The sequence below is a fragment of the Panthera onca genome, chromosome B2 (genome assembly GCF_046562875.1).
Source record: "Panthera onca isolate mPanOnc1 chromosome B2, mPanOnc1 haplotype 2, whole genome shotgun sequence".
NCBI classification, from domain to species: Eukaryota; Metazoa; Chordata; class Mammalia; order Carnivora; family Felidae; genus Panthera; species Panthera onca.
The window spans coordinates 148839440-148863560 of record NC_138343.1 but is presented as its reverse complement, the minus strand read 5'-3'; the positions used below and the strand labels follow the sequence as shown (position 1 = coordinate 148863560).

At 56.7% G+C, this 24121-nt stretch overlaps 1 protein-coding gene across 3 annotated transcripts; it reads left to right on the top strand.

The window, feature by feature from the left end:
* Positions 1–539: 539 nt before the first annotated feature.
* RNASET2 (ribonuclease T2) lies at positions 540–16796 on the top strand. 3 transcript variants are annotated; one of them, XM_060617101.3, is made up of 10 exons: positions 540–672; positions 818–949; positions 1817–1877; positions 3683–3738; positions 5280–5337; positions 8095–8162; positions 11360–11473; positions 13562–13607; positions 15053–15127; positions 16383–16796. In XM_060617101.3, exons 2-10 carry the CDS (start codon positions 873–875, stop codon positions 16572–16574), a joined length of 747 nt encoding a protein of 248 aa, XP_060473084.3. In that variant the 5' UTR covers positions 540–672; positions 818–872; the 3' UTR covers positions 16575–16796. The 3 variants fall into 3 exon arrangements, with proteins under 3 accessions (XP_060473084.3, XP_060473083.3, XP_060473086.3); XM_060617100.3 differs by having other exon boundaries at positions 3683–3762; XM_060617103.3 differs by lacking the exons at positions 3683–3738; positions 5280–5337.
* The last annotated feature ends 7325 nt before the right edge of the window (positions 16797–24121 follow it).

The window sequence follows — 24121 nt, the reverse complement described above, 5'->3', positions numbered from 1 at the left end:
ACTAGGGCCACAGAGCCTCCACCTCTGGTCACCACGGGTACGGCGGGGCCCCTGGTAGCCGGTTCCCACACCTGACTCGTCCTGACCCCGTTCCCCCCCCCCCCCCCACCATGCGGCGCCAGACCCCCCACCCCCCACCCCGGGGAAGGGGTCGGTGCGGGGCGAGAAGCAGACATCACGGAACAGCCACATACATATTTTATCCAAACAGCCCGCACACGGTGGCCTTTAAAGTCGACTTCACGGTGCGGGACAGGAAGGGACACGAAGCCGGACGGCACCCAGGCCGAAGCGGAAACCTCCTCCGCAAGGAGCACGAGCGGGCGAGAGCGAGCGGCCGGGCCGGAGGCGTGTCCCGGAGGCGAGGCGCCGGTGGGGGGGGGGGGGGGGGGGCGTGTCTGCGAGGCCGAAGGAGCTTCCGGGCGTCAGGGGACGTTTCTGCCGAGCTGGGGGCGTGTCTGCCCGGCCGGGGGCGTGTCCTGGAGGCGGGGCTTCGGGGGCGTGTCTGCCCGGCCGGGGGCGTGCCCGCCTACGAGGGCGTGTCCGGGGCCGGGGGCCCAGAAGCGGAAAGGCGCACTTCCCGGCGGCGACTGGGCTGCGGCGACCGCGAAGTGGCGGCGGGGGGTCGCGGTGCAGCCCTGGCAGAGACGCGTGCGCGGCTGGGGGACTCAGGTGAGGCGGCTCCCCGGGCTGGGGTCGGCGGGCTCGGGGGCCGAGGCCTACGCCGGACGGCGGGCTGGGGGCCCCCTCGGGACGGCGGACGCGGCCTGCAGCCGGTCAGAGGTGGGCGGGCTTCAGGAATTCTGCCCGTTTGCAGGGAGACGCAGGGCCCGGCGCCGGACGTTGTGTGTCTCCCCCCGGATTCGGGCAGGATGGAGCCTGCAGCCGCTCGCAGCCTGCTCCTGTGCGCCTTGTGCCTGGCGATGTGCCGCGTGGGCGGCGCGAGCAGGTGAGCCCCCTGCACGGCTGCGAGCGCCTGGTGCGGCCTCAGCCTGGCCCGCGCGGTGCCCCGGGGCGTGGGGTCGGCGTCGCGGCCCTTGCGGGTGCAGGTGCGGGCGGGAGCGGCGCGTCGGGGATTGTCGACGCGCATTTAGGTTAGGTTCCAGTAGTATCTGGGAAGTGCTGGTTCTTCCTCTTTTCAGGTTGACGGACAGTGATGGTTCTGTTTCTACGCTCGTGGCCAGCCTTAGGAGGAAGGCACTTTATGGTTCCCCCCCACCCCCCTCCGGGCCGTCCCTGGCTTTCTGGTCTAAAATTTCAGCTCCCCTCCTCCCTGCTGACATGCCTGTTCTCTTCCTTACTTATATTCCTTTTTTTTTTTTTAATGTTTATTTCGAAAGAGAAACGGTGCTCAGATGAGCAGGGGAGGGACAGAGAGAGAGAGAGGGAGAATCCCAAGCAGGGTCAGCACTGTCAGCACAGAGCCCGACTTGGGCCTCGAACTCACGAACTGTGAGATCACGACCTGAGCAGAAACCGAGACTTGGACCCTCAACTGACTGAGCCATCCAGGCGCCCCTATATTCTTTGTTACTCATCACCATGGGGCACCACGTGTGTTTTCTTGGCTACCACCGTCACCGTCTCCCTCACTGGCATGTATGCTCCAAGAAAGCCCGGGACTTGGTCCCCTGCTCACAGCAACACCTCTGTCCACAGGAGGGCCTGGGGACTTGTCCCTTGCTCCCGGTGGTGCCTGGCCTGTCACAATCACTCCGTGTTTGTTGAACGAACAATGGCGTGAATGGATAGATGAATTAATTTTTCTTTAGCTTTAAAACAGTTCTTGAAAAGTAAGTCCTTTGTCTTTTAACAGTGACAACCATGAGTGGAAAAAGCTAATTATGGTTCACCACTGGCCCGTAACAGTGTGCAAGGTGAGTTTTCTGATCTCAACCACCCCCCCCCCCGTTCCTCCGTGGAAGCCCCATGCAGAGTCGTTTACACGCATGTTTCCTCATGAGCTGGCATGTCATTTCTGGCCATCTGTCGCTTACTCTTACTGAGGCTGCTCTCTCTGGTTTTGGTTTTCCGAACTTCGCACCGTACCGTGTCTTTCTGGCTCTGGTGCTGTTTCCGAGCTCCGGGTAGAGTGTTGGACGGGAGGAGAATGAACGGGGTTGCTGGTGACCAGCTTTGAGCTCTGCTGGAGACCTGGCTCTGCCCCCCACACCCCCAGCAGGTCGGTCTTGTGAGCTTTGTAAGCCCCAGGTTCCGGTGGGAGGGGCCGCGTGTGGACAGCCCCAGTCTTAGGGAACACAGAAGGTTTGCCCCTGGGGCAGGGAACAAGGTCGTTTGGTGGGTGAGGCATTACTGTGACCCAATGTGGGTGTGTTCCTGGGCCCTGACTGTAAATATACCAGAAGTGCTTTCCTGCCTTGAGGCTTTATTTAGAACTGAGATTAAAACAAAACAAAACAAAAAAAATCAACTCCTTGGGAAATGTCATTGTTAGGGAATTTCAATCCGGGGTGGCCTTGACGAGGGGACCTGTCATTACTCTGGCCGAAGCATCTTCCTGGGCAGTGGGGCTGTCTCTGGGCTCCTTCCCCGCATGAGTGACACGGGCATTGCAGGTGTGGCGATAGATGTGTCTTTCTCTCCCTGACCCTCCTCGGTGCTCTGCCCAGGCCCTCGGGCACACGCCGGGCACTGACCGGTACTTGCCGATGGTGGACGAAAGCCGCCCCAGCGCCCCAGCGCCCCCTTACAGGCTCGTCTGAGACACTGGACGTGGAGCCGGCAGAAGCCCTGGCTCCTGTGGCCAGTGGTGGTTTCCTGGGGGGCGAAACTGGGGGTTGGGAGAGGTGAGGTTCACGCCCCCTGCTCTGGTCCTGCCCTGGGTCGTCCTGCCCTTCTGCCCCCTCGGCGTGTGGCAGGTACCTTTCATGCCTCCGCAGGCCGGTCTCCTAAACCAGAGCCTCCCTCCTTTCCAGACCAACCTGGGACAGAAGCTTGCTCCCTGCCCAGGCGACCCCGAGAGGAAAGGCTTGAGAATCTGCGTGGTGCCTCGCCTGTCCTCGCTAGACACCCACACCCGCTTTTCATTGGCTTATTCCCTGCGGGGGCGACGGGCAGGACTCGGGTCTCGTCTGGTCTGACGGCCAGTGTAGTTCTAGACGGTCGGCTGTTTTGGAAAAACTCGACTTTAGCTAAACACTTTGGAGGTCCCGGGAGAGTATGCCACTGGGGTTTACCTCTGTGAACTTATCTTCATTGTCCCTTCCTCACCTTGGTGTCTTTGCTCTGGAATGTTCGCAGTTTCCATACGTGTAGCACTACCGCGTTCGGACCTGGAGCCTGAACACCCTTGAGTTTAGCTGGGTGTCGTCATCCCCACACGGGTACTTTTGGTTACACGTTACGAAAGTTATGGGCAAGTGAGTGCTTCCATCAGGCTGACTTAATCTGAGGACACGTTTAAAAAGAAGAAAGGCAAAGCAAAACTCAGGTTTTAGTTCTGTCGAGTAATTGTGTGAGATTGGACCCCTCCTTCCAGGACCAACATGCCCCCCCATGTAGGGCCGCACTGGAATCCTCCCCAGATCCCCTGGGGGCTGGTTTGTATGGGCACAGCCTATGGCTGGTGGTATATGTGAAAAGAAGGGAAAGGTGCTACGTGTATCTAAATAAACCGTGAAACCGATTATTTGCTCTGTTTTCTCGTGTCCTTTCTCTGCAGGAAGTTGGAAAGGACTGCAGAGACCCTCCGGACTACTGGACGATACACGGATTATGGCAAGCCCTTAGTGTGATTCCGATGTAAACAGGAAGGGGCGCCTGGGTGGCTCAGTCGGTTAAGCATCCCACTTCAGCCCAGGTCATGATCTCGCGGTTGCGTGAGTTCCAGCCCCGCGTCGGGCTCTGTGCTGACAGCTCGGAGCCTGGAGCCTGCTTCCGAGTCTGTGTCTCCCTCTCTCTCTGCCCCTCCTCCACTCAGGCCCTGACTCTGTCAAAAATGAATAAACATTTAAAAAATTAAAAAAAAAAAATTGAAACGGGAAAAAGAAGCTAGCCAACCTGAAAGTAGCTTGAGGCCGGTCCAAACGGTTACACTCGTGATTTTTGTTAGGAGTTTATTCGCTAGACCAAATCCTTATTTATGGCATCTTCAGTCTTTCTGAAATAACCCTGATTTTGTTGCTGTTCGGTTCTGTCTTGATAGAACAGTAACGATCTGGCTTAAACATGCATTTAGGGACTCTGGGCCCATTTTAAGACGTAAGTGTAATTTCCTCATTTTGTCCTTCTTTTGGGGGCAATGAGTAGATATATAAAAGTAAATACACAAGTGTCCCACTCGTTTATTACACGTATCTACGTTGGCACCTGTCACAGTACCCAAATTCATTTTTCTGGTTTTGCCTGCGTTTTGTTTATCGTTTCCCTATTTGTGCATATTCTCGTAATGTTTAACCGCACACATCACTCTGCCCCGTCAAAGGGGTGCCTCATCCTGCCGCTCCCACGACAGGAGGGCCATGCTGGCCTTTGCTGGCACAGGCCTGCTCCTCAGGAACAGGGTTTTGTGGGAAGCAAATTAAACTGGGGACTGGGGCCCGGGCTCTGGCCCCTCCTTCGCCCCAGACTCACCAGTGACCCCGACACTCGTCTCCGGGACCTTGGCCTTCTTGGGTCCTACTGATGTACCTGCCACTCTCCTTGTGGCTGGAAGGACGGTGCACAGCACTGCTCTCGTCCCCATGGGGGCTGCACCAACGGGGTTGCTGGGCCAGCCCGTTGACCCTAGAGACACATCAGGGGTTGGAAAGTAGATTTGGTGGCCTTGGGAACTCATCTGAAGACAGGAAGTTGGCGTGTCCCGAAGTAGACAGACAAAGGGAAGTCAGAGGGTACCCTTGCTTGGTGGTTTAAGAAATCGTACTAGCCGATCCTGGGTCGTTGCCAGCCACTGCCTGAGCCCGTTATGTATGTCCTCATTCGCCCTCATCGCCATTGGAAGAGAGGGGAACTTGCCGGTCTGCCCAGCAGCAGGGGAGATTGTCAGAGGGCAGTTGACTTAGACCCCACCCTGACTCCAGAGCGCCCCCTACCGGGTTGTTCAGTTTGCTTCCTGTTTGCCTTTCTCCTGGACGATGTCTTTGAAAGACGCGCAACCGTGACCGCTGATACCTGAACGTCTTTGTTAAGCGACTCGCACTATGTGACGGTTTCTCTTCCTTTGCTCTCTGCAGACCTTACTGGAAGTGTTTCCTCCTGCCTTTTGGAAGCCATCTCGACCGAGACTAATTTCTGTTGTTTTTAATTTTAATTCCGAGGCCTGACAAAGCGGAAGAGTGTAACAGATCGTGGCACTTTAACTTCCAAGAGATTAAGGTACAAACTTTTAGTCGTGTCGCTGCTGCAGAGCATTGGACTCAGTGAACTCTGTTCTCCGCAAGCGTGCCCTCAAGGTCATGTTTGAAAATGAGGACTCCCGAGCGTTATTCACCAAGATTGAACCCTTGGCACGTTGTTCGTATTTGCTGATAGCTAAGACAGTCCCACAAGTTAAATTCGAACTACGTGGTCTCCTCTGCCCTGGGCGCGAACCACTCCCAAGTGAACTGTACGAAGTGAAAGCAGACGTGAGCGGAGACGGCCCTGGCCGTCCCCTGCCAGCCCACGTTAGTCCCCGGTCCCCCGTGACTCCTGGTCGGCTTGCTGGGGTTAGCGTTTCTGGACAGCTCTGGCTCGGAGGACAGACACGGCACCACGCCTGTCCTTTCTGGCCGTGGCGGGTGGGTTTCTGAGTAGGGCCTGCCGGCAGGGAGGAAGGGTTGGGCCTTTCCAGCACAACCGCCCCTGTCACAGAATAGCCCAGGGAGTGGCTTTGGCGAGCCCTGCTCGTAGAAGGTCTCCGCTGCGTATGCTCACCCGCAGGGGCGCTTCCCTTTCCCCGCGGGATGTGGGCGACCCCCGGTGTGTGATCTAACTAGTACCTGGGTTTACAGGTCGCTGGGGCCTCCCCGAAAACAGGGGGTAGCATCAGGATGTGCTAAAACTAGGTTCCTTCCCGTGAAGATACGGCCCCCAAAAGGGCAAGGCAGTTAGTTCTAACAGATCGTTCTAACTGCTCTAGTCCAAAGGGTCTCCTCTGCTCCTCCTCCCTTCCTGTGAGGGACCTTCAGTCGCCTGAGCCTGGAGGCCGGGGTCTGAGGACCATCTGTAAGAAATCATTAGTGTGCCCCAAAGCCTGGTCACGTCCCACTCTTCAGACATCCTTCCCGCACGCGGGTCAGCTCGCCCGATCCCGCGGGCTCGTTCGTGACTAGAGTCCCGTGGCCTGCACGTGGAAGTACGAGGTCACTGGTGCTGTGACGGCGCTGAGTGCCCAGAGCATTCAGGCCGCAGAGTGAACGTGACCCGCGTGTCCCAGCAGCCGCCCTGGCTGCCGGCTGGGCGGCGGGCGTGGGGGGACGAGGCAGGGGTGAAGAGCTGAGCGGGGAGAGGCTGTGGGAATGCACAGCAAGAGGGGAGCCCAGAAGTGGAATGAACAGGGCTGGGGGACTGGCTGGAGGGGAGCATCAGGCGGGACTCAGGACAGGAGCTTAGGCTGGTGTCATCTCCTTCCTGACACGGGCCCGGCAGGGGACTGCGCTTCAGCGGGCAGCCTGTTGCGGGTGCAGTGCCCCAGAAACGTCCAGGTGGGTTACGTGTGTGTGCCAGCAGAGAGGTGTGGGCCGGGGAGGACCTTCGGTGTGACCAGCGCGTGGCTGGGGAATTCAGCACGGGGACGGGGAGGACAGCAGGAGCGAGCCTGGGGCAGCCGTAGGGTTAACAGAGAAGCAGGACAGAGAAAAGCAGGACAGAGAAGCAGCAGAGACGGGGCTTGTGAAGCAGCAGCCAGAAGGGGGGGGCGGGGGGGAGCCGGGGATGGGGGTTCGTGGAGGAGCGCTGGCGGGGTTCATCAAAGGAAGGCTGGAAGTACCCTCTGGAGGGAGCGGCCTGGGGGTCAAAGCGGGGAGGCGTTCAGGTCGGTGCCGGGGCACCTGCTCTGTCGCACACGGCCCAGGGCAGCGGTGGTCCCTGAGGAAAGCGGGCCGCTCCCCCCGCCCCCTCGGTGCTGGCAGGGACTGAAGCCAGAGTGTGGGGGGTGCAAGACAGGGACGGGGACACCGTGAGGGGGGCAGCTTCCTGGAAGACAGGGCTGGCTGGGGCCGGGGGGCGGGTGGGGGGGGCCCAGTGGTTCTGCGACTGGTGGGCAGAGTGAAGCCGTCCTGAGTTTGTTTCTACACGGTTTCACTTTATTTCTGGTCCCGGGGGTTTCTGGAAATTGGAACGTAAGCCCGAGCACCGTTCAATTTAGGGAAACTACGGTACGGGGGGCGCAGACTGCCCAGCCCACACGGAGCCTGTATTTTGTGTTGTCTCTTTTAACGAGTAGATGCTACTCTTTAGGGCAGTTTCAGAAACCTAAAGCAGGAAAATTAAGTGGAGACCAGACTGCCCACGCATGTGCCCCCAACACGCAGACCGTCGCGTGTTGTTAACGCCTTGCGTCGTGCGGGACCCTCGTTACGGTATCGGTGCCTCATCACTCGCAGAACTTAGGGTTCCCGTTGGGTGCGCGCTGTGTCACGTAGTTTTGGGGTCCTGACCCATGTGACGTGCGTCCACCGCTGTATCCTACGGGGCAGCCTCGCGCCCGGAGATCCCCTGTTCTCCACGTACTCACCCCTCCGTCCGCCAGCCCCTGACCCCAGCGACCCTTCCACCGTCTCCGATCTTCTGTCTTCTCCGGAGCGTCGCACGTTTGGAATCATTCAGCCTTTTCAGACTGGCTGCCTCCGCTCGGTTATTGCTTTGAAGGCTCCCCCGCGTCCCCTCCTGGCCGATGGCCGTGTCTCTTTAGAGCTGGGCAGTAGTGTTCCCTGTCTGCACGGCCACTTCACCCACTCACCTACGAGCGCTTGCGTTTTCAAACACACTTCTGTGATTAGTCAGGTTTCGTTTTCGCACGTGTCTTAAGAAACGTCTCCTGCAGAGTGAGGCAGAATCCTTTCATCTCTTCTAACGTATTAGTTTATCAAATTTGCCTGTAGGTTTTGAGCTGTTAGGCCCTACACAGATTTTTTTTTTTCCCCCGCACAGGACCTCCTGCCGGAAATGAAGATGTACTGGCCTGATGTGCTCCATCCGCTAAATCACAGCCATTTCTGGTAAGGGCAGCAGCCACTGAGTCCATAGCAGGATGCGGGGCCGGGGAGCACCGAGTGGGGCCGGGGGAGCACTGAGCAGGGCTGGGGAGCATCGAGTGGGGCTGCGGAGCACCGAGTGAGGCCTTGGAAGCACTGCGAGGAGCCGGGGGAGCACCGAGCAGGCCCGGGGAGCACCGAGTGGGGCTGGGGAGCACCAATTGGAGCCTTGGGAGCACTGAGCGGGGCTGGGAAGCACCAAGTGAGCCTTGGGAGCACTGAGCAGGGCTTTTCTTTGGCATGTTATCTTCAGGGCCCTTCTCCGGTGACTAAAACATGAGAGCAAGTGGAATTTACCTTTTAGGCTTGTGCTTCATCCGTATTTCATTCATCACTTTGTTTAGACTCTTCCTCTCCTGAGGTTTCACTAAACCCAGATAGGTATGTGCGTATCTAAGAGGCAGTCACTGCAACTCCCGCAGAGCGTGTTTCTTAAAGACGTTGTGCCGTTGTCCCGAGACACGTCGAGAAAAGAGAAGATGTGCCGACGAAGGTGGCTGTCTCATGCTATGACTTAGGGAGGAGAGGGAGGTCCCACCTGTGGCTCAGTCCGTGGTCTGGCCCAGGACTGTCTTTTGAGTGTGGCGGGAGGTGAGCCAAGGAGAAGGACGCTGTGTTTAATTCAACATCGCTTCTTAAAGCATTGCTTTTGAAGAAGGTAAAATTAACATTCCTTTTATTTACATTAGGTTAACTGAAAACATTCATTTTCTGTCTCCCCCCATGTGGCAACTCATGATTCACGTTACAGTTATTCAGATGTTGTCCAAAATGATTAATTCCGTTTGGAGATATTGTGGAGACTGTTCAGGAAAGGAATTCAATTTAGACAGAAGCTTTCTGCAACCACGTACAGTGGCAGTGATGCCTGAACCCCCGCACCCCCTGTACCCCCAGGCCCCTGTCCCCGTCCCCCCTCCCCGGTGCCCCGGCTGAGATCTCACTCCAGGTGTGTGGCAGGGATGCGGCTTTAACGTAGCCAGGTCTGTAGGTCGAAATCGTCTCTTTGGCGGAGAAAACCACTCAGTTTGGGGACGTGAATGGTGCAGGTCTCCAGGCGCGTGCTGCACAGCTGTGTTCTAGAAAACGGTTTCACGGTAGATAAAGTCGAGATGGAAACAGAGTGGAAAAAGTGCCCAGGCCTTCACATTGTACTGGGCAAATGACGGATCCGGGCTAAGTGTGCAAAATACACTTTTTCCACCTGTTCCAATGTTTTGGGACGGAATCAAGCAGAGTGCCGGGTGACTTAAAAATAAATCAACAGGTACACGTAAAGAGGGCTGTCTGATTGGGGCCCTCGACCATTTAATCCGAATAACGTGGGCAGAGCACACATGTAGTTTTGGGCTCTAATAAAGGCAAAATGATACTTTTTCAGGTTGGATAGTTAAACGGCACATTGGAAAACTTCGGTTCCAAGCCCAAAGGTAAACATCGTGCGCTAAGGGTATTTATGCTCCCCGGAGCTCCCGGGGACGGGGACACGCGGGGACTGACTGCACCACTCTGCGTCACTGCCTCCCGAGCGTGGCGTTCGGGTCACCGCTCCCCTGCTGCCCAAGTCGCCTCTCCTGTGTGAGCTTCGAGAGTGTCTGCCTCGGCTTTGTCATTGGGAGCCGGAGGCCGAGGAGGGCTCCTGGCGGAAAAGTGTCCTGTTTAGTCCCAGATGGGAGTCGGGGGTGCAGAGTTCGGGGCCTTGGTGTCACTGCCCCCTTGAGATAATCCTCTAAGATCAAGTCTATCAGTAAGATTAGCCCTATGAGAAATACCACGTACACAGCCCTCTGCAAAGTAGGATTTTGCTTTGGTTTCTGATGGTTTTTGATGCTTGTACAGAAAAGAACGAGGGCTGGGGTCGCCCAGTTAGGCGAGCGGCCTCACCGTGGGAGGTGTCCCTGGGCCTCGGTCGCCCGGAGGGGCACGTGCCTCCCGTCCCGCAGGAGGGCCAGGCAGCCCGGGAGGGCGGCCCCCACGTCCACTCACGGTGGTCACTTCCCAGTGGTAACTGGCAACTCTGTGAGATGAAAGATGCCCGATTCCAAGTGATGTGGGATTAAATGTTGGAACCACGTTAACAATAATAGGTTCTGATCCTTCAGCGGTATTGAGTTAAGCTTGATCCCAAAACAACAATGATTGACATTCACTGGGTATTTCTTAGAGCCAGGAGCCGTTTGGCCAGTGTGCTAGCCCTCTGCACTCGTCCCGCGTCGTCCGCCAGTGCCCTCCTGCACGGGCTCCAGAAAGAAACGTGCAGCCGGGAAGACCCTCCTTTTCTAGCCCATAGGACACGGGCAGCTGTCAGACGATTCATTCTGGAAGCTGCTCTAGACGAAGAAAGTTGTTCACACGTGTGTGTCTTTTCCCGCCGTCTCCGTGGTCTGGAGAGAGTCGCTGCTTGTAGCCCTGTGGTCACTCAGAGCCGCCTCCGTGGGGGATTTCACCAGCGGACGAGTGCACTTTGGACTGTGTTTTGTGAGCCGGCATACGACCCCCCTACGAGCGCCGGCGTGAACGCGGTTCGCTGAAACCTTACGAACTAATCACCGATGATCTAGAGGAAGCCCGACGCCGTCTTGTCCTTCTGCGCTGCGGGTGGCCGACACCCGAGCGGCCGCTGTCGTCCCCTGCGGGCGGCACACCTCCCATTTGCCGGGCATCCGGATAGGGCCCTGCGCGTGGACTCTGGGCTTCCTGGCTGACTGGCCTCAGTGGGGCGCCTGGCTAGTCCCTCTGAGCCTCAGTTTCCCCATTTCTAAGCCAGTGGTGGTTTTGCAGAGTTGTGGGCACGAACGAGGAGTGTGAAAGCACCTCGCGGTTAAATCTGCAGCGAAGCCCGAGGAGTGGTTATCGATACGAAGGTTTCTCTGGGATACGTATTTGTGTTCGCCAGCAGCACCTGCTTAGTGGGCTGCCGTGTGAGGGTCTCTGGGCGGGGCTGATGGTGCAGGCGTGACGGGGTCTCATGGCCCTGGGGCCTCGGGTCCCCCTGCAGGGCAATCCGGAAGCACGCGTGTCGCACAGAAGGAACTTTACCCCCTTGTTTTGTGCAAGAAACGACGTGCGTGTCGAACGTCCTGTCCCGGGCGTGAACGTTTTCCTTGCGAATTTGTTTGATGACTTTTAACCCGATGGTTTTTGCGAAACTTCTCTCACAGGCAGCACGAGTGGGAGAAGCACGGCACGTGTGCGGCCCAGGTGGACACCCTCAACTCTCAGAAGAGATACTTCGAGGGAGGCCTGGACCTGTACCAGAGGCTGGCGCTTAACAGGTAGGGGACCCTCTGGGGCCTGGGCCTCGTGGGCGCCACCCTCCGCAGCCGGCTCTCCGGCCTGGGGATGAGCCTGGAACCGCGCCGTCCGGGGACCGAGGGCCCCTCTGGGCCCTAACGTCGTCGGACACGGAGTCGGCCTGAGGGAACCAGACCGACCGGGCGTGCTTCTCTCGGCCGGGATTTCCCACGGAAGGAACTTGCGTTAACACGACAGTTTGTGTCGACTGCGCGTCACCAAGCGTTTGGGGCCCGGCTGTGGTGGCCCCAGAACAGGCAGGGCGGGGATGCGGGCGGGGCTCTCGACCCGGAATCCCACACCGCCTGCCCCGTGCCTGCGCTCCGGAGACCAGGGAGGCTGGCTCACGGCCACCGATGTCCCTGCCGGGGACCGGGGACCCCCTTCTCCCGCCCACCAGGGCCCAGCCCGTCACCGAGAGATCGGGCGGGGAGGCTGGCCGGCCAGCATCTAGATGCTTCTGTGACCAAGTGTGCGAGGAATTCGTACTCTTCCTCACCTGAGTCATAATACACTTGTGACCTCATTTTCAAGGCCATGACAGGAAATTCTACCGTTTGCTTTGGTCAGAACAAGCCAGAATCCCGCCAGGCACCCGTGCCGACGCCTGTGTGTCAGCTCTGTAGGTCACGGTTGCCGAGAAGACGCGCAAGCCTCCGTCCGTTCCCTAGACGCCCGCTCTGCTTCCTCGGCGTGCAGGGGCGCCCGCAAGGGGAGTGTCCCGTCCCGCACAGCTGGTCCTCTGTTTCGCTGTCATCAGGGCCGTGCAGCCCCCGGGGTTCGGACGGGACCAGCCCAGTTCTGGAATGGGCAGGCGGTGCCTTTGCGGGGAACAGGATTGCAGGGGCACAGCCTGCAAACACGGCCTCAGAGCTTGTGCTTTTTTTTTTTGTTTTAATTTTGTTTTCACGTTTGTTTATTTTGAGAGAGAGAGACGGGGGAGGGGCGGAGAGAGGGAGAGAGAAAATCCCAAGCAGGCTCCCAGCTGTCAGCACAGAGCCCGACGTGGGGCTCGAACCCACGAACCATGAGATCATGACCTGAGCCAATGTCCAGACGCTCCTCCAACTGAGCTGCCCAGGCGCCCCAGGTTTTGTATTATTACTTAACCCAATATGTTCAGAACATTAATATTGCAACTTGAAAGAAATATTTAAAAATTTGCAAAGTTTTGTACTTCTAGAGCACAGAGGCTTTGAAATGTGTTTGGATAAACTGTGCATGGATAAGGCGAGGGCACGTTTATTTCTAGGGCCCTAAGGACCTTGCCCACTACCCCGTCCGTCCTGCCTGTTCCAGCAGAGATGCAGACGCTTGTTGGGGTCCTCTTTACAAAAACTGCCCTGTTAACGCGGCAGATAATGTTGCCAGAATTCGCGGCCGGAGCAGGCGTGCCCTGGTCAGTCTGGTTTTCCTCGAGCAGGCTTCCCTGGCCGTGTCAGCGTCCAGAGAGGCAGCCCAGGTCTCCGTGTCCGCTCTGTGTGATCGTGGCCCAGATGATCGGGGGGGGGGAGGGGGCATGATGGGGGCTCGAGTGCTGGCTGGGGATTCTCAATCCGAGAATTGTTGATCTCCTGCTCCATAATTGAATGAGGGAGTTAGCCATGTGCTATTTTGACGGGATGGCTGGTCAAAACCGTGTGCTTTGGGAAATGAGTCGGGTCTGTGGGTGTTTGAATGTATGTAAGGATTTGCTCAGGTGTGGTTTTTCCAGGAGAAGCCTGGGATCCCAAATCAGTTGCTAACTATCTTTTGAAAAGCCGTGGCCCGTAGGTGGTCCCGTGTGTGCCAACCCCCGGGCATCCTGCCCTCCGGAACGCCGTTGGGAAGGACCCCGTGCTCGAGAGAGAGCCGGATCGGCAGTGTGCACTGAGGGTGAGGGGTGGTCGGGGAGCACGAGCGCTCTTTATTTGCTGTCCTTGCTCACAGGTTTATTGCCCAGGGTGTAGACGGCAAGTGCTTTCTGTGCCGAGTGTCTTAATTTTTGTTATGAAATAGGATGTTTGAGAAGAACAAGAAAGGAAAACGTACCGCACGATACAAGTAATCTTTCTACCTTTAAATTTTAGCGTGCTCCAAAAGTTGGGAATAAAGCCGTCTATCAATTACTACCAGGTAAGTCTCACGTGGAGCCCCCTGACCCAACACGGGAACACCCGGCAGTGGCCCCGCGTCACTGCCTCCTGTGAGTGACACTGGGGTTCTGAAGTGACCCAGACAAGCCCCCTCCTATTCCGCTATTAGGTTTCCGATAGATTTTATGTGAATTCTGCTTCCCTGTGCACGTTGAATGTAAACTGAAAACGGGTTACGCCCATGACTTTGAAGCACGGACTCGCGGTCCCCTGGTGAGAAGCGTGTTCTGGGCTCGCACAGGGCAGGTGCCGGACGCGTTTGAGAAGCACGTTTGGTTTTTGCGGTATTCTGTGTGAAGAAGAAGGCCCAGGAGTTGATTTTGTTGTCCTAGTAAAACGATAGTCGTGTAACCGCGACCACATCTTGCTGTCTGGGAAGCAGATACGGAAGCTAAGTGTCGTCCGCTCAGGACAACCCGTTTTCATAAACAGGCTCCTCCCGGCTCGCGGCCGCAGCCGTTCCTCCGCGGTCACCTGCGGTCGCCCACACGGCTCAGGGGTCGGACGGGGAGTGTCTGAGTGACCCCCGGAGCCTGAAGCGCTCACTCTGGGCCTTGGCAGAATAAGCTTGCTGACTCCCGCTTTAGAGGGCCTGTCTTCGCTATTTAAACTACTTCGGTCCCCGGGGGTTAACACAAAGATGTGAAGTGACTGGTTTCAGCGGCTCCTTGTCTCCAGCGTCATGGCTGCGTCCTGGGCCGCTTCGCAGGTCTCTTGACTGTGAAATTAACCGGCTCCCCTGCGCAGTCGGCTTCCTGCTCCCCTATTCTCCTCCCTCCAGTGAGAGCGGGGGTGGCAGGTGACCCTGCGGCGAGAGCGTCAGCTGCGCCTGCGAGAGGGTGTTTGCAGGGCCCCGTCGGTCCCCTGGGCTCCTTTCTGCCCAGAATGTGCCCATCGGGGAACTGATTTCAAGCACATACTGGCACCGAGGACAACAGACGTCGGAGGTCTGTGCTGCAGGCGCTTTGTTAGGTGGCAGAGGCAGCAGGTTGTGACCCAGACAGAAGTCCCCGGGCGGCGAAAGCTGATCTGACCGCACTTGGGAGACTCTCAGCTTTTGCGCGCGGCACCCAGGCTCTGGGTGTGGACAGAAGAGCTGGGCGGGGGGAGGACGGAAACTGTGTGGGGCACCTGTGGGTGCCACCGGGTGGAGCCCAAGCAGGCGACAGCCCCTCCCCCGGCACCTCCGAGCCTTGTCTGCGAGCCCTGCTGTCAGCTGTGCGCGTCAGCGACGTCTGCGTGGGGCAGAGCCATCATACCACCCCTTGCCAAGGGTCATTTCTTTGCTTTTAATGTTTTTATGTATTTTTGAGACAGAGAGAGACAGAGCATGAGCAGGGGAGGGGCAGAGAGAGGGGGAGACACAGACTCTTTTTAATTTTTTTTTCCCAAGTGTCATTTCTAATGCACTGTGTGTCATTTCAGATTTCAGACATTAAAGACGCCCTTGCCAGCATATATGGAGTCATCCCGAAAGTCCAGTGCCTTCCACCAGAATCGGTCAGATATGCTACATGTTGTTGTCCTTTCTGTCTTTATCAAGGAGACAAGTTCAATTCTTTTGACGTCTTTGTGGTCACCACGGAGTTCCCAGGGCCAGAGCTGTGCGTGTGTGTGTTTGTGGTTGTGTGTGGGGGGGGGGGTGGTTGTGCGTGCGCACAGGCACGTTCCGTGTCTGTTTTCACATCACGGATGGGACACACGTTCTCGGATGTTTCTAACAGCGTTAGCTCCATTAGCCAAATCACGGAAGCAGCCCAAGCGTCATCGACTGACGAGCGGATAAAGACGACGTAGTATCTATACGACGGAGTATCACGCAGCCACAAGACAGAGTGGAATCTTGCCGTGTGCAGGTGTACGATGCCACGTGAAACAAGTCGGTCAGGGAAAGACAAATATCACATGATTTCCAGTGAAATGCGGAATTTAGGAAACAAACGAGCAAAGGAAGAGAGGCGAGCCAAGAAACAGAGTGTTCGCTATAGAGGGCACACTGATGGTTACCAGAGGGGACAGTGGGGGGGTCACGGGTGGGGGTTAAGGGGGGCACTTGCTGTGATGAGCACCGGGTGACGTACATTACTGTGAGTCACTCTGTCGCACAGCAGACGTCGATGTGACACCGTGTGTTAACCACCCGGGATTCTGTTCATACGTAAAGCGGGTTGTTCTTTGACGCCACACTAGGACGGGGTTTGTTTTCTCGAGACTTCGTCCCGGCAGAAGAGCACGCGCGTTCTGCAAGGGCTGCTGGGGGACAGGAGCAGGGAGGTGGGCGTCCGGAACGTTCGGAGTCAGAAAATTTCTCAGGGTTTACGTTGTCAGTTTCGGTCACGTCAGTCGTGGGTATTTGTCTCACAGGTGAATTGTAGTTTCTTCCGTCGGCTTTGGTAAAGACTTAAATCCTTTTACCAGGGTGCCAGGGACCCAGTTCTTGTACAAAACCACCCGTCCCGATGCCGTGACGCACCCGCTGTGTGCACAGAGGTGTGCGTGTCTGGGTCTAAGCGGTGTCCCTGCACACGGGGCTGCCGGGCCGGCACGGGGAGCGTCTGGGCGGTGAGCCGGGTGGCGGGCCCTGCGGCCCACTGCCCCGTCACCTTGGGTGGTGCCATTGGAGAGGGGCTCGTTCCTGGCGCCTGGAGCCCCGGGTCTGCAGTCACCCCTTGTCTCTTCAGGGCCTGGGACTCGAACGCCATCGATGACCGTCTGAGTTCAGAATCGTTTTCCGTCTTTCCCTTTCCCTTCCTAGGGTGAGGAGGTGCAGACCATCGGCCAGATAGAGGTGTGCTTCACCAAGGGGCTGCAGCTACGCAACTGCACGGAGCCCGGGGAGCCCGAGGAGCCCGCGTCCCGCCGGCCCGGAGCGGGGGGCCCGGGGCTGGAGGTCTGTGAGGACGGCCCCGCCTTCTACCCCCCACCCGAAGAGACCCGGAAACACTGAAAAGCGGGAGAGTCACAGACGGCCGCGTGTCTACAAGCAGCTCCAGAGCGGAAGCGTCTGTTCACGGCCGTCCCTCCCGGGAGCCTGTCTGTTTCGCCGTCTTCGCGGCCGGGAGCCGATCCGCAGGCCCCGCAGGGCCGGGTGCAGCGTGGGGACACGGAGGGGAGGCAATGGCTTAGGCCTGCGCCCGCTCTGCGGTTGGAATAAAGGATACAGATTTTCCTTGTTTCTCCCTTACTGAGCGCTTCGGCATCCGAGCCGAGGCGGGCGCCCTCGGAGTTCGGGCACCTGCCGGGGGCTCGGGAGGCCTCCCGCCCTCACGCCGGGATCAGGCCGACGATCCGACGTCAGGCCGGGTGTCTCCGCCAGCTGCCTCAGGGGGGCGCGTCTTGTTTCTCGGGGCCAGAGGGGGCAGGACACGTTCACCCCTCCCCCTCGATGGCCTCGCATGGGTGTGTCCCCTGAGGGCCTGGTGCTGGCAGGCGAGATGCTCTGAGGGGCCGCGGGGGACACTGAGTGTGCGACAAGGTGCCGGCCCGTGTGCCCGCCCCGTCGGTGCTCTGACCTGCAGACTGAAGACCGGTTCAAATCCTGCCTCGGTTCCTTTCTGTGACGAGGTAGCCCAGACACAGAAGTGTGGGGGCCACCGGCAAATCAGTCCTCAGAAGTACCGTGACGCGGGGTGGCCGCGAGGGCAGGGCTCCCCCCGTGGACACCGCGCCCCTCCGTTGGGTGCAGGACGAAATGGCCCTGCTGCTGGGCGGTCGGGGCTGCAGGCGCTGCCCAGACTCGCCACCTGGCGCATCTATGAACAGAGGACATGGAGGGATCTGTGAAATGGGCTTCCCGAGCTTTGGGAACCCTCGACGCCGTTCCTCCTCGCTCTCGGCCCTTTTCACACGTGTTTGGCCGCGTGGGTTGAAATCCGACCCATCTATCTGTCCTGGTTCTTTTCCTTACCAAACACTTAAAATAGAATTTACTCGGTGCCGGGCATTGTGGTCGACCCTTCAGAACGTTGGCTTACTTGACCCTAAGACCACCCACACGTTCCGAACCTTGTCTATAACAGAAGCCCCCCCCCCCCCCCCCCGAACTGAGTGGCCGTCAAAGGTGATGCTGTTCGGATAACTGATGCTTCCTCTCACGTCTTCTGATTATTGTTGGTGGCCAGGTGGGTGCGATCGATTCCAACAGCAAAAACGTTTTTAATAAGATGCCGAGTTTCTCATCAGAGTCTAGTCTTGATTCTGTTTCCCTGCAGGGTGAATCTTTAAGGCTCTGTGTGTGTCCCCAGGGCCACCGTTCAAAGGGCCACAAACTGGGGGGCTTCAAACCACAGAAATGCCTTCTCGTGGTTCTGGAGGCCAGATACCTGAGCCCACGGTGTGGGCAGGGCTGCGCTTGCCATGAACGCTGGAGGGAGAGTCCTCCCGTGTGTCTTGTGGCTCCCGCCAGTCCTTGGCAAATGGACACATCATTCCAGCCCCTGCCTCTGTCTCCCCGTGGCTCCCCGCTGTGTGTGCCTGTCTCCATGTCAGATCCCCCTCTCCTCTCTCTGAGGAGGACACCAGACATCTTGGACAAGGGCCACCCCGACGACCTCATTTTAACTTGATTACATCTGCAAAGACCCTGTTCCAAATGAAGTCATATTCACAGGTCCTGGGGATGGGGACCCAAGACCCCTACCAACCGGACAAGGATGGGGACCCAAGACCCCAATGGACAACGCTGGTCTGGCTGCTGGTTTTTGGATTCTGTAGAGTAGGGCTTACACACTGTGACGCCATTACTCCAAAGAGGAGCCCACTGGAAAATGGTCCTCCTACAAAAACGAGGACCGTGCGAATTGTTGGACGGGAGGTCTCTGAAGGATCTCAGCACAGTTAAAACCATGCAGTAAAGTTGGCAAGTTGGCTGACTTGATCAGGGCTGCAGGGATTTGTTTTTTTTTTTTTTTTTTTTTTTTTAACAAGATTGAGGTTATCCTTTGTAACATTTGCCTTTCCGGCAACGCACAAAGACTACAAATGAGAAAGCACTTAATAGGGGCGCCTGGGTGGCGCAGTCGGTTAAGCGTCCGACTTCAGCCAGGTCACGATCTCGCGGTCTGTGAGTTCGAGCCCCGCGTCAGGCTCTGGGCTGATGGCTCGGAGCCTGGAGCCTGTTTCCGATTCTGTGTCTCCCTCTCTCTCTGCCCCTCCCCTGTTCATGCTCTGTCTCTCTCTGTCCCAAAAATAAATAAAAAACGTTGAAAAAAAAATTAAAAAAAAAAAAAAAAAAAAGAAAGCACTTAATAGATTCTCAACAGGTACAGTTCAAGACGTGAATAGTTAATACCCAACCGGATGGGTCACTTTGATGTGGGAAACATAAGCAAAAGCAAAAATTAAATTTCCTTACAGTTTCCAGCTGTTTCCGTGAAACAGGCAGAGGGGCCTCTCTCTAGGAGCTCAGCTCCTAGAGGATGATGACACTTTGCTGAGGGCAAGAGGTGACCTTAGCTTAACATTATCCCCACCCCACCCCACCCCCGAAAATCCTCTGAGGATTTAGAAACATTTAGAAATTTCTTTGGAAACTTCCTTTATCTCTAGTCCCTCTAGATATATGTTGACAATCATACTCTAAGCTCATGGCCCCCTCATAGACATCTGAAGGGTCTCATGACTGAGTTCTTACTAAACAGTAATAAATGACATTTTCCTAACAATAGCGAGCCCCCTCAGGGTCCTGGAAATCTTGTTTCCAAAATTCCTTGAAAGCTTGAGCTGTCCCTAACCCCTCCCAACTTGAACGGATGTAATTGGCCACTCCCCGCAACCCCAGCGCATCCGGTCCTGTCCCGGTGCTATGAGAAAACCACCTTTTTGTACCGAAGATGTCTCAACAATTCTTTCTTAGCCATTCACAACAAACCCCAACATTTCCACATCAACGTTGGCATGAAGATTATTTTGACTTAAAAAGGCAATCAAGGGGCGCTTGGGTGGCTCAGTCGGTTGAGCGTCCGACTGCAGCTCAGATCACGATCTCGTGGTTTGTGAGTTCGAGCCCCACGTCAGGCTCTGTGCTGACAGCCCGGAGGCTGGAACCCGCTTTAGATTCTGTGTCTCCCTCTCTCTCTGCCCCTCCCCCCCCCCAAAGGTAAACAGTTTTTTTTAAGTTAAAAAAAAAAACACACACACACACAAGATTCAGGGAAAGCTCTTTAAGTCCCCCTCAACGGTGGAAGAAAGAATTTAGACCGAGGCCCTGCTCCAGGAGGGCTCACAGTAAATAACCACAGTTCTACCATGAACTAGGGGTGTAGATGGGGAGCAGGAACCTAGCACAGCCGGTTTGATCCAAGTCCTCTGTGTCCCAACTGTCTGTGTGGCCACAAAAACATTTTTTTTTACCAAACATTTACTCTCGTACATCTCCTGTGAATGGAATTTCTTTCCTGGAAGTCCCAGACGCCTGCCCGCTTCTCCTTAGTTGAGAATGACATTTATACCTCGTTTGGCCTGTCTCTGGGATTTCTGTCCGTGTGGATTCCCCGTACGTACGCTATTAAATTTGATTTTCTCCCGTTAACCTGTCTCATGTCAATTTGATTCTTAGTTCAGTTAGAAGGACCTTTGAAGGGGACAAGAATGCTTGCTCCCGGACCGCTGGCAGATGTATCAGTGAACTTCTGGAAGGCGGAGAAGGGCACAGACAGCCAGACCCTGGCAACGGATTGAGAGAGGACATGGTATTTACTCAGTTCCGTGGAGGTTTGCTAGGCTACGTCTCAGCGGATCATTCTGGGCCAGTTTCTCCTGGCACCCCGCGGGTCCTTTCCAATGTGCACATTCACATCGTTTATCTCTGGAATGTCTTCAAGGGATGTAATTGTAGAGGTGAGTTCTGTTACCTTGTTAAAGCTTTATTTTTCAGGGACACCGTGTGAACGCTGTGAAGTCTTAATCTGAAGGTGACCGCTAGAGCGAAAACACAAACCTTCCCAAGAACCAAAATGGATTTTTCGCAAAAAGGACACACCAAATAAGGACACATTAACGGTAAGATAACCCCCGCAGTAATTGCCACATGATATAAATGACCGAGTTGAGACCACACATACCAGTTATATGAATACACGTGGGTGCACATCACTTACCCATTGAAAAAGAAGCTTTTTTAAATGGCTCGAAGGCAAAACCAAATTCCACAATATAAAGGAGACACGCCTGAAACACAGCGATTCGAAAGGCAACAGGTAGAGAGGGACAGAGAGGGACCGGGCAAAGGGAGACGGTATTGATGAAGTTTTGGGGTGATGGCGGGGGGGGGGGTGTGGGTGGGCGGTCTGGAGTTGATGGCCAAGAAAGAATTCTTGAGACATCTTTGGTGCAAAAAGGTGGTTTTATTCCAGGGACCCTTGGGCAGCTGGAGGACCAGGAGGGGAGACTGGTTATATATTTGGGAGCTGGGGGAGGTAAACTTAAGGGGAAGTTTCCAAAAGGCTTTCGCACGCTAAGGAAGGCTCACCGGATCCTGGAGACCTAGCTCTTGTCCAGCGAAGGTTGTTTTTCCCTCTTGGGGAGCATTCGCATTACGACAGTAGTAGGGAGGTCTGGAGAAACATTTCACTCTATTCGCCTCGAGTATCTGTCAATGGGCTGCAGGTTATAAGGACTTTAATTTTTCCCGCCATTTCCTTCTGCCTTTCTTCCCCACATCACTGTGGAGGGGAGGGGGGGTTGGGCTCCAGGAAACTGAATCTCTAGGAGTTTCTGGAGATTAGGCTATTGATAAACTTGCCTTTTTCTTGTAATTTAATTTGTAAACTGACAGAGACTCCTGTCCTGCATGACTGTGATCTCTATTCAGTGAACCTTCTGTTTCCTTTCCTTTCCTTTGTTCTCGGGCAGCCAGGAGAGCCCGAGGAATGTCACACACATCCCACCTTGGGGTACTTTGTCCTCAGCCTGCCTGAGGCTCCCTCATCAGTGTGATAGCAGGTGCCACAGCCTCAGAAATTGGACTCCCCGAAGCATTCAAGGCCCTGCGGAAGGCAGGGAACTTGGGAATGCATAAAAATAAGCATGACTCGAAGACCTGGTTTCCCAAGACAAAGATGCTAAATGCTAAGTGATTGCTATGCTTGGGTGGTCAAGTGGCCGTATCCGGAGTTTGATCAAAAGCAGTCCCCTTTTTGTCTCTGTGACGGGGAGAGGGACAGCGCGCTGCCTTCCAGGAGCTGTGGGCGGGGCCCAGGCTCAGCCTCCCAGGAAGGAGGCAGGGGTGGGTGGTCCTCGCCCCTCGCCCCAGGCTTTCCTGTCGGCCTGCTGGCCCCCCTGTGTCTCTGCTTCTCTTCTGCTTGGACCGGCTGTGTCTCCTGTCTGTGCAAAGGCAGAGGGTGAAGCAGAAACTGGGATTTTATCTGTGTCTACACTGGCTGGAGTCCCTCATCACCTTGGTCGCCTCCAGCAATGTCCTTAGTAGACAAAGAGACTTCGTACCCCAGAGAGTCATTGAAAAGCTGGCTCTTGTTCCTTTGAGTCGTTTTGCAAAGACGCGGCTCGAGGCTAGGGTTTCAACTTCATTATTTCCGGCCTAGCCAGTGAATTCGAGCAAACTTCATGTTTGAATTGCATTTATTTTCTAGCCCCGGGGAATCAAGGAAAACAGTTGCGGCTCAGACACCCTTGGATCTAAAGTCTGCCTTCTCTTTGTTCTGATGAGCCATTATCTTTTTACTTAGGGTGTATTTGTGACGACGCTACTCTGGGCATTGCCTGCGGGTGGACGGACCCGGCGGGGTGCCGGCGAGGCCGGGCCCAGGTTCGGGCCCAGGTTCGGGCTGCCGCGTGGCCGAGCAGGGTCAGGGGCACAGAAGGCTTAGCGCGCAGCGGACAGCTCACGCCGAGTGACTGTTCCCGAGCCCCCGTCTTGGCCTGGAGCTGGGTGGAGGGTGGCGGTCACCTGTTCGGTGACTGGGTCGATGCCAGCGAGTACCGGCCCGGCGGCGGCGGCGGAGGACACGGGAAGGAGCAGACGTCCGCCCTCCGAGGGCTCGGTCCCGTCCAGAGACACAGAAGAGTGTGTGCGCATCGCTCACTGTGATGAGGGAGCGTGGGGCAGGCTGATGGCACCCCCCGTCCCCCCAAACCAGGAAAGGACAAAAAACAGAAGGTTAAACGGATAAGGTCTCCACCAGTTTTCCAGGAAAAGGCAATCCCATCACAGCCTCAAGTCCAGGAACTCCCTGCTGTCTTGATGCTGATGCTTTGCTGGAGGGAAAAACAACCTTAGCTTGACCATAGCCAGGCCTCCAGGAAGCCTTGAGCTTGTGAAAGCCTCTTTGGAAACTTCCTCTTGGCTTTATCTCCCCGACTGCATAAAATGGTCACGCCCCCCCCCTCCCCCCGCCACACACACACACTTACAGGGCAGCTCTTTCTGCCCACGGATCCTGTCCCCAGGCTTTAATAAAATCACCTTATACACCAAAGACATCTTCAAGAATTCTTTCTTGGCCCTCGGCTCTGGACCCCACGAACCCCAACCATCAGCCCAAAGCTTCGTCTACTGGATCCAGCTCTGCCCACGCCCTTCTCCCTGCAGACACTGGGCGGGGGGCCAAGGGCCCCCCCCCCCCACCCCGGAGAGTCAGCGCCCAGTGGGTGGGAAGGAGCGGTTGGGAGAGGGCAAGCCGGGAGGGCAGGGACAGGGGTCTCCCTCACGGCCGAGGGCGCTCCCCCCACCCCAGAGCTGAGGGCCGGCGTCGGGGAGACCCCCTTGCCTGAAGCACCACGGGAAGAGGGCCCGCGAATAGACTCAGAGGAAGACACGAACAGTGAGGTCCAGGAGTGACCTCGGGGCCGCCAGCACCCCGGCGCGGGGAAGGGCCCTGGCCCCTGGTGCTCGGGTCCCCCCCCCCCACACACACCCTGCATCATCTGTGAGTGATTATGGTGTCCGGCCTCTGCTTCCCGTGGAGGCCTGCTGTCCCCCTCCGTGAACGTCCCCTCCCCTCTGCCTCCAGGAAACCCCAGCATTAACTTGGAACTTTCTTGTCCTCCGTTCTGCTGCCCTCAGTCAGAAAGTGTCTGAATTACACTCATTTTCTGCTTTCCAGCGGGACTTGGTTCAGAGCCCCCTGATTCCTCATGTAGACCCCCCCCCCCCCCCCACTGGCTCCAAGCCCATCTTTCCTCCAAGTGCACCTCAGGACTCTGTCACCTGACTTAATCACAGCAGGGGGCTCTCTGCCATGGGGTCAGGCCTGCGGTCCTTAGTGTGGGCACCAGGGACCCCCCTTGGTCCCCTCCGCCGTAACACCACAGCAGCACCAGCACTCGGCGGGCTCTGGAGGGGTCTGGCCACCACGTCCCCATGGCCTGAAGTGTCCCTGCTTTGTGTGCCTGGAACGCTCTCCTGCAGCCCCCAACCACCCCCCCCCCCTTGCACACACACACAAGTCCACTTTCACACCAGCTCCACTGTGACCCTCAGAATCTTCTGCAGACTTCCTGGACAGCACTCTGCCCCCGTGTCTGGGGATCTGGGGT

What these genes read in the sequence shown, in the direction of transcription:
- RNASET2 (XM_060617100.3), top strand. Translation starts at nt 873, where the DNA reads ATGGAGCCTGCAGCCGCTCGCAGCCTGCTCCTGTGCGCCTTGTGCCTG. An exon ending in GGCCCGTAACAGTGTGCAAG is followed by an intron (nt 1,878 to 3,682) that starts GTGAGTTTTCTG and finishes CTTTCTCTGCAG; the next exon opens with GAAGTTGGAAAGGACTGCAG. An exon ending in GCCCTTAGTGTGATTCCGAT is followed by an intron (nt 3,763 to 5,279) that starts GTAAACAGGAAG and finishes TTTAATTCCGAG; the next exon opens with GCCTGACAAAGCGGAAGAGT.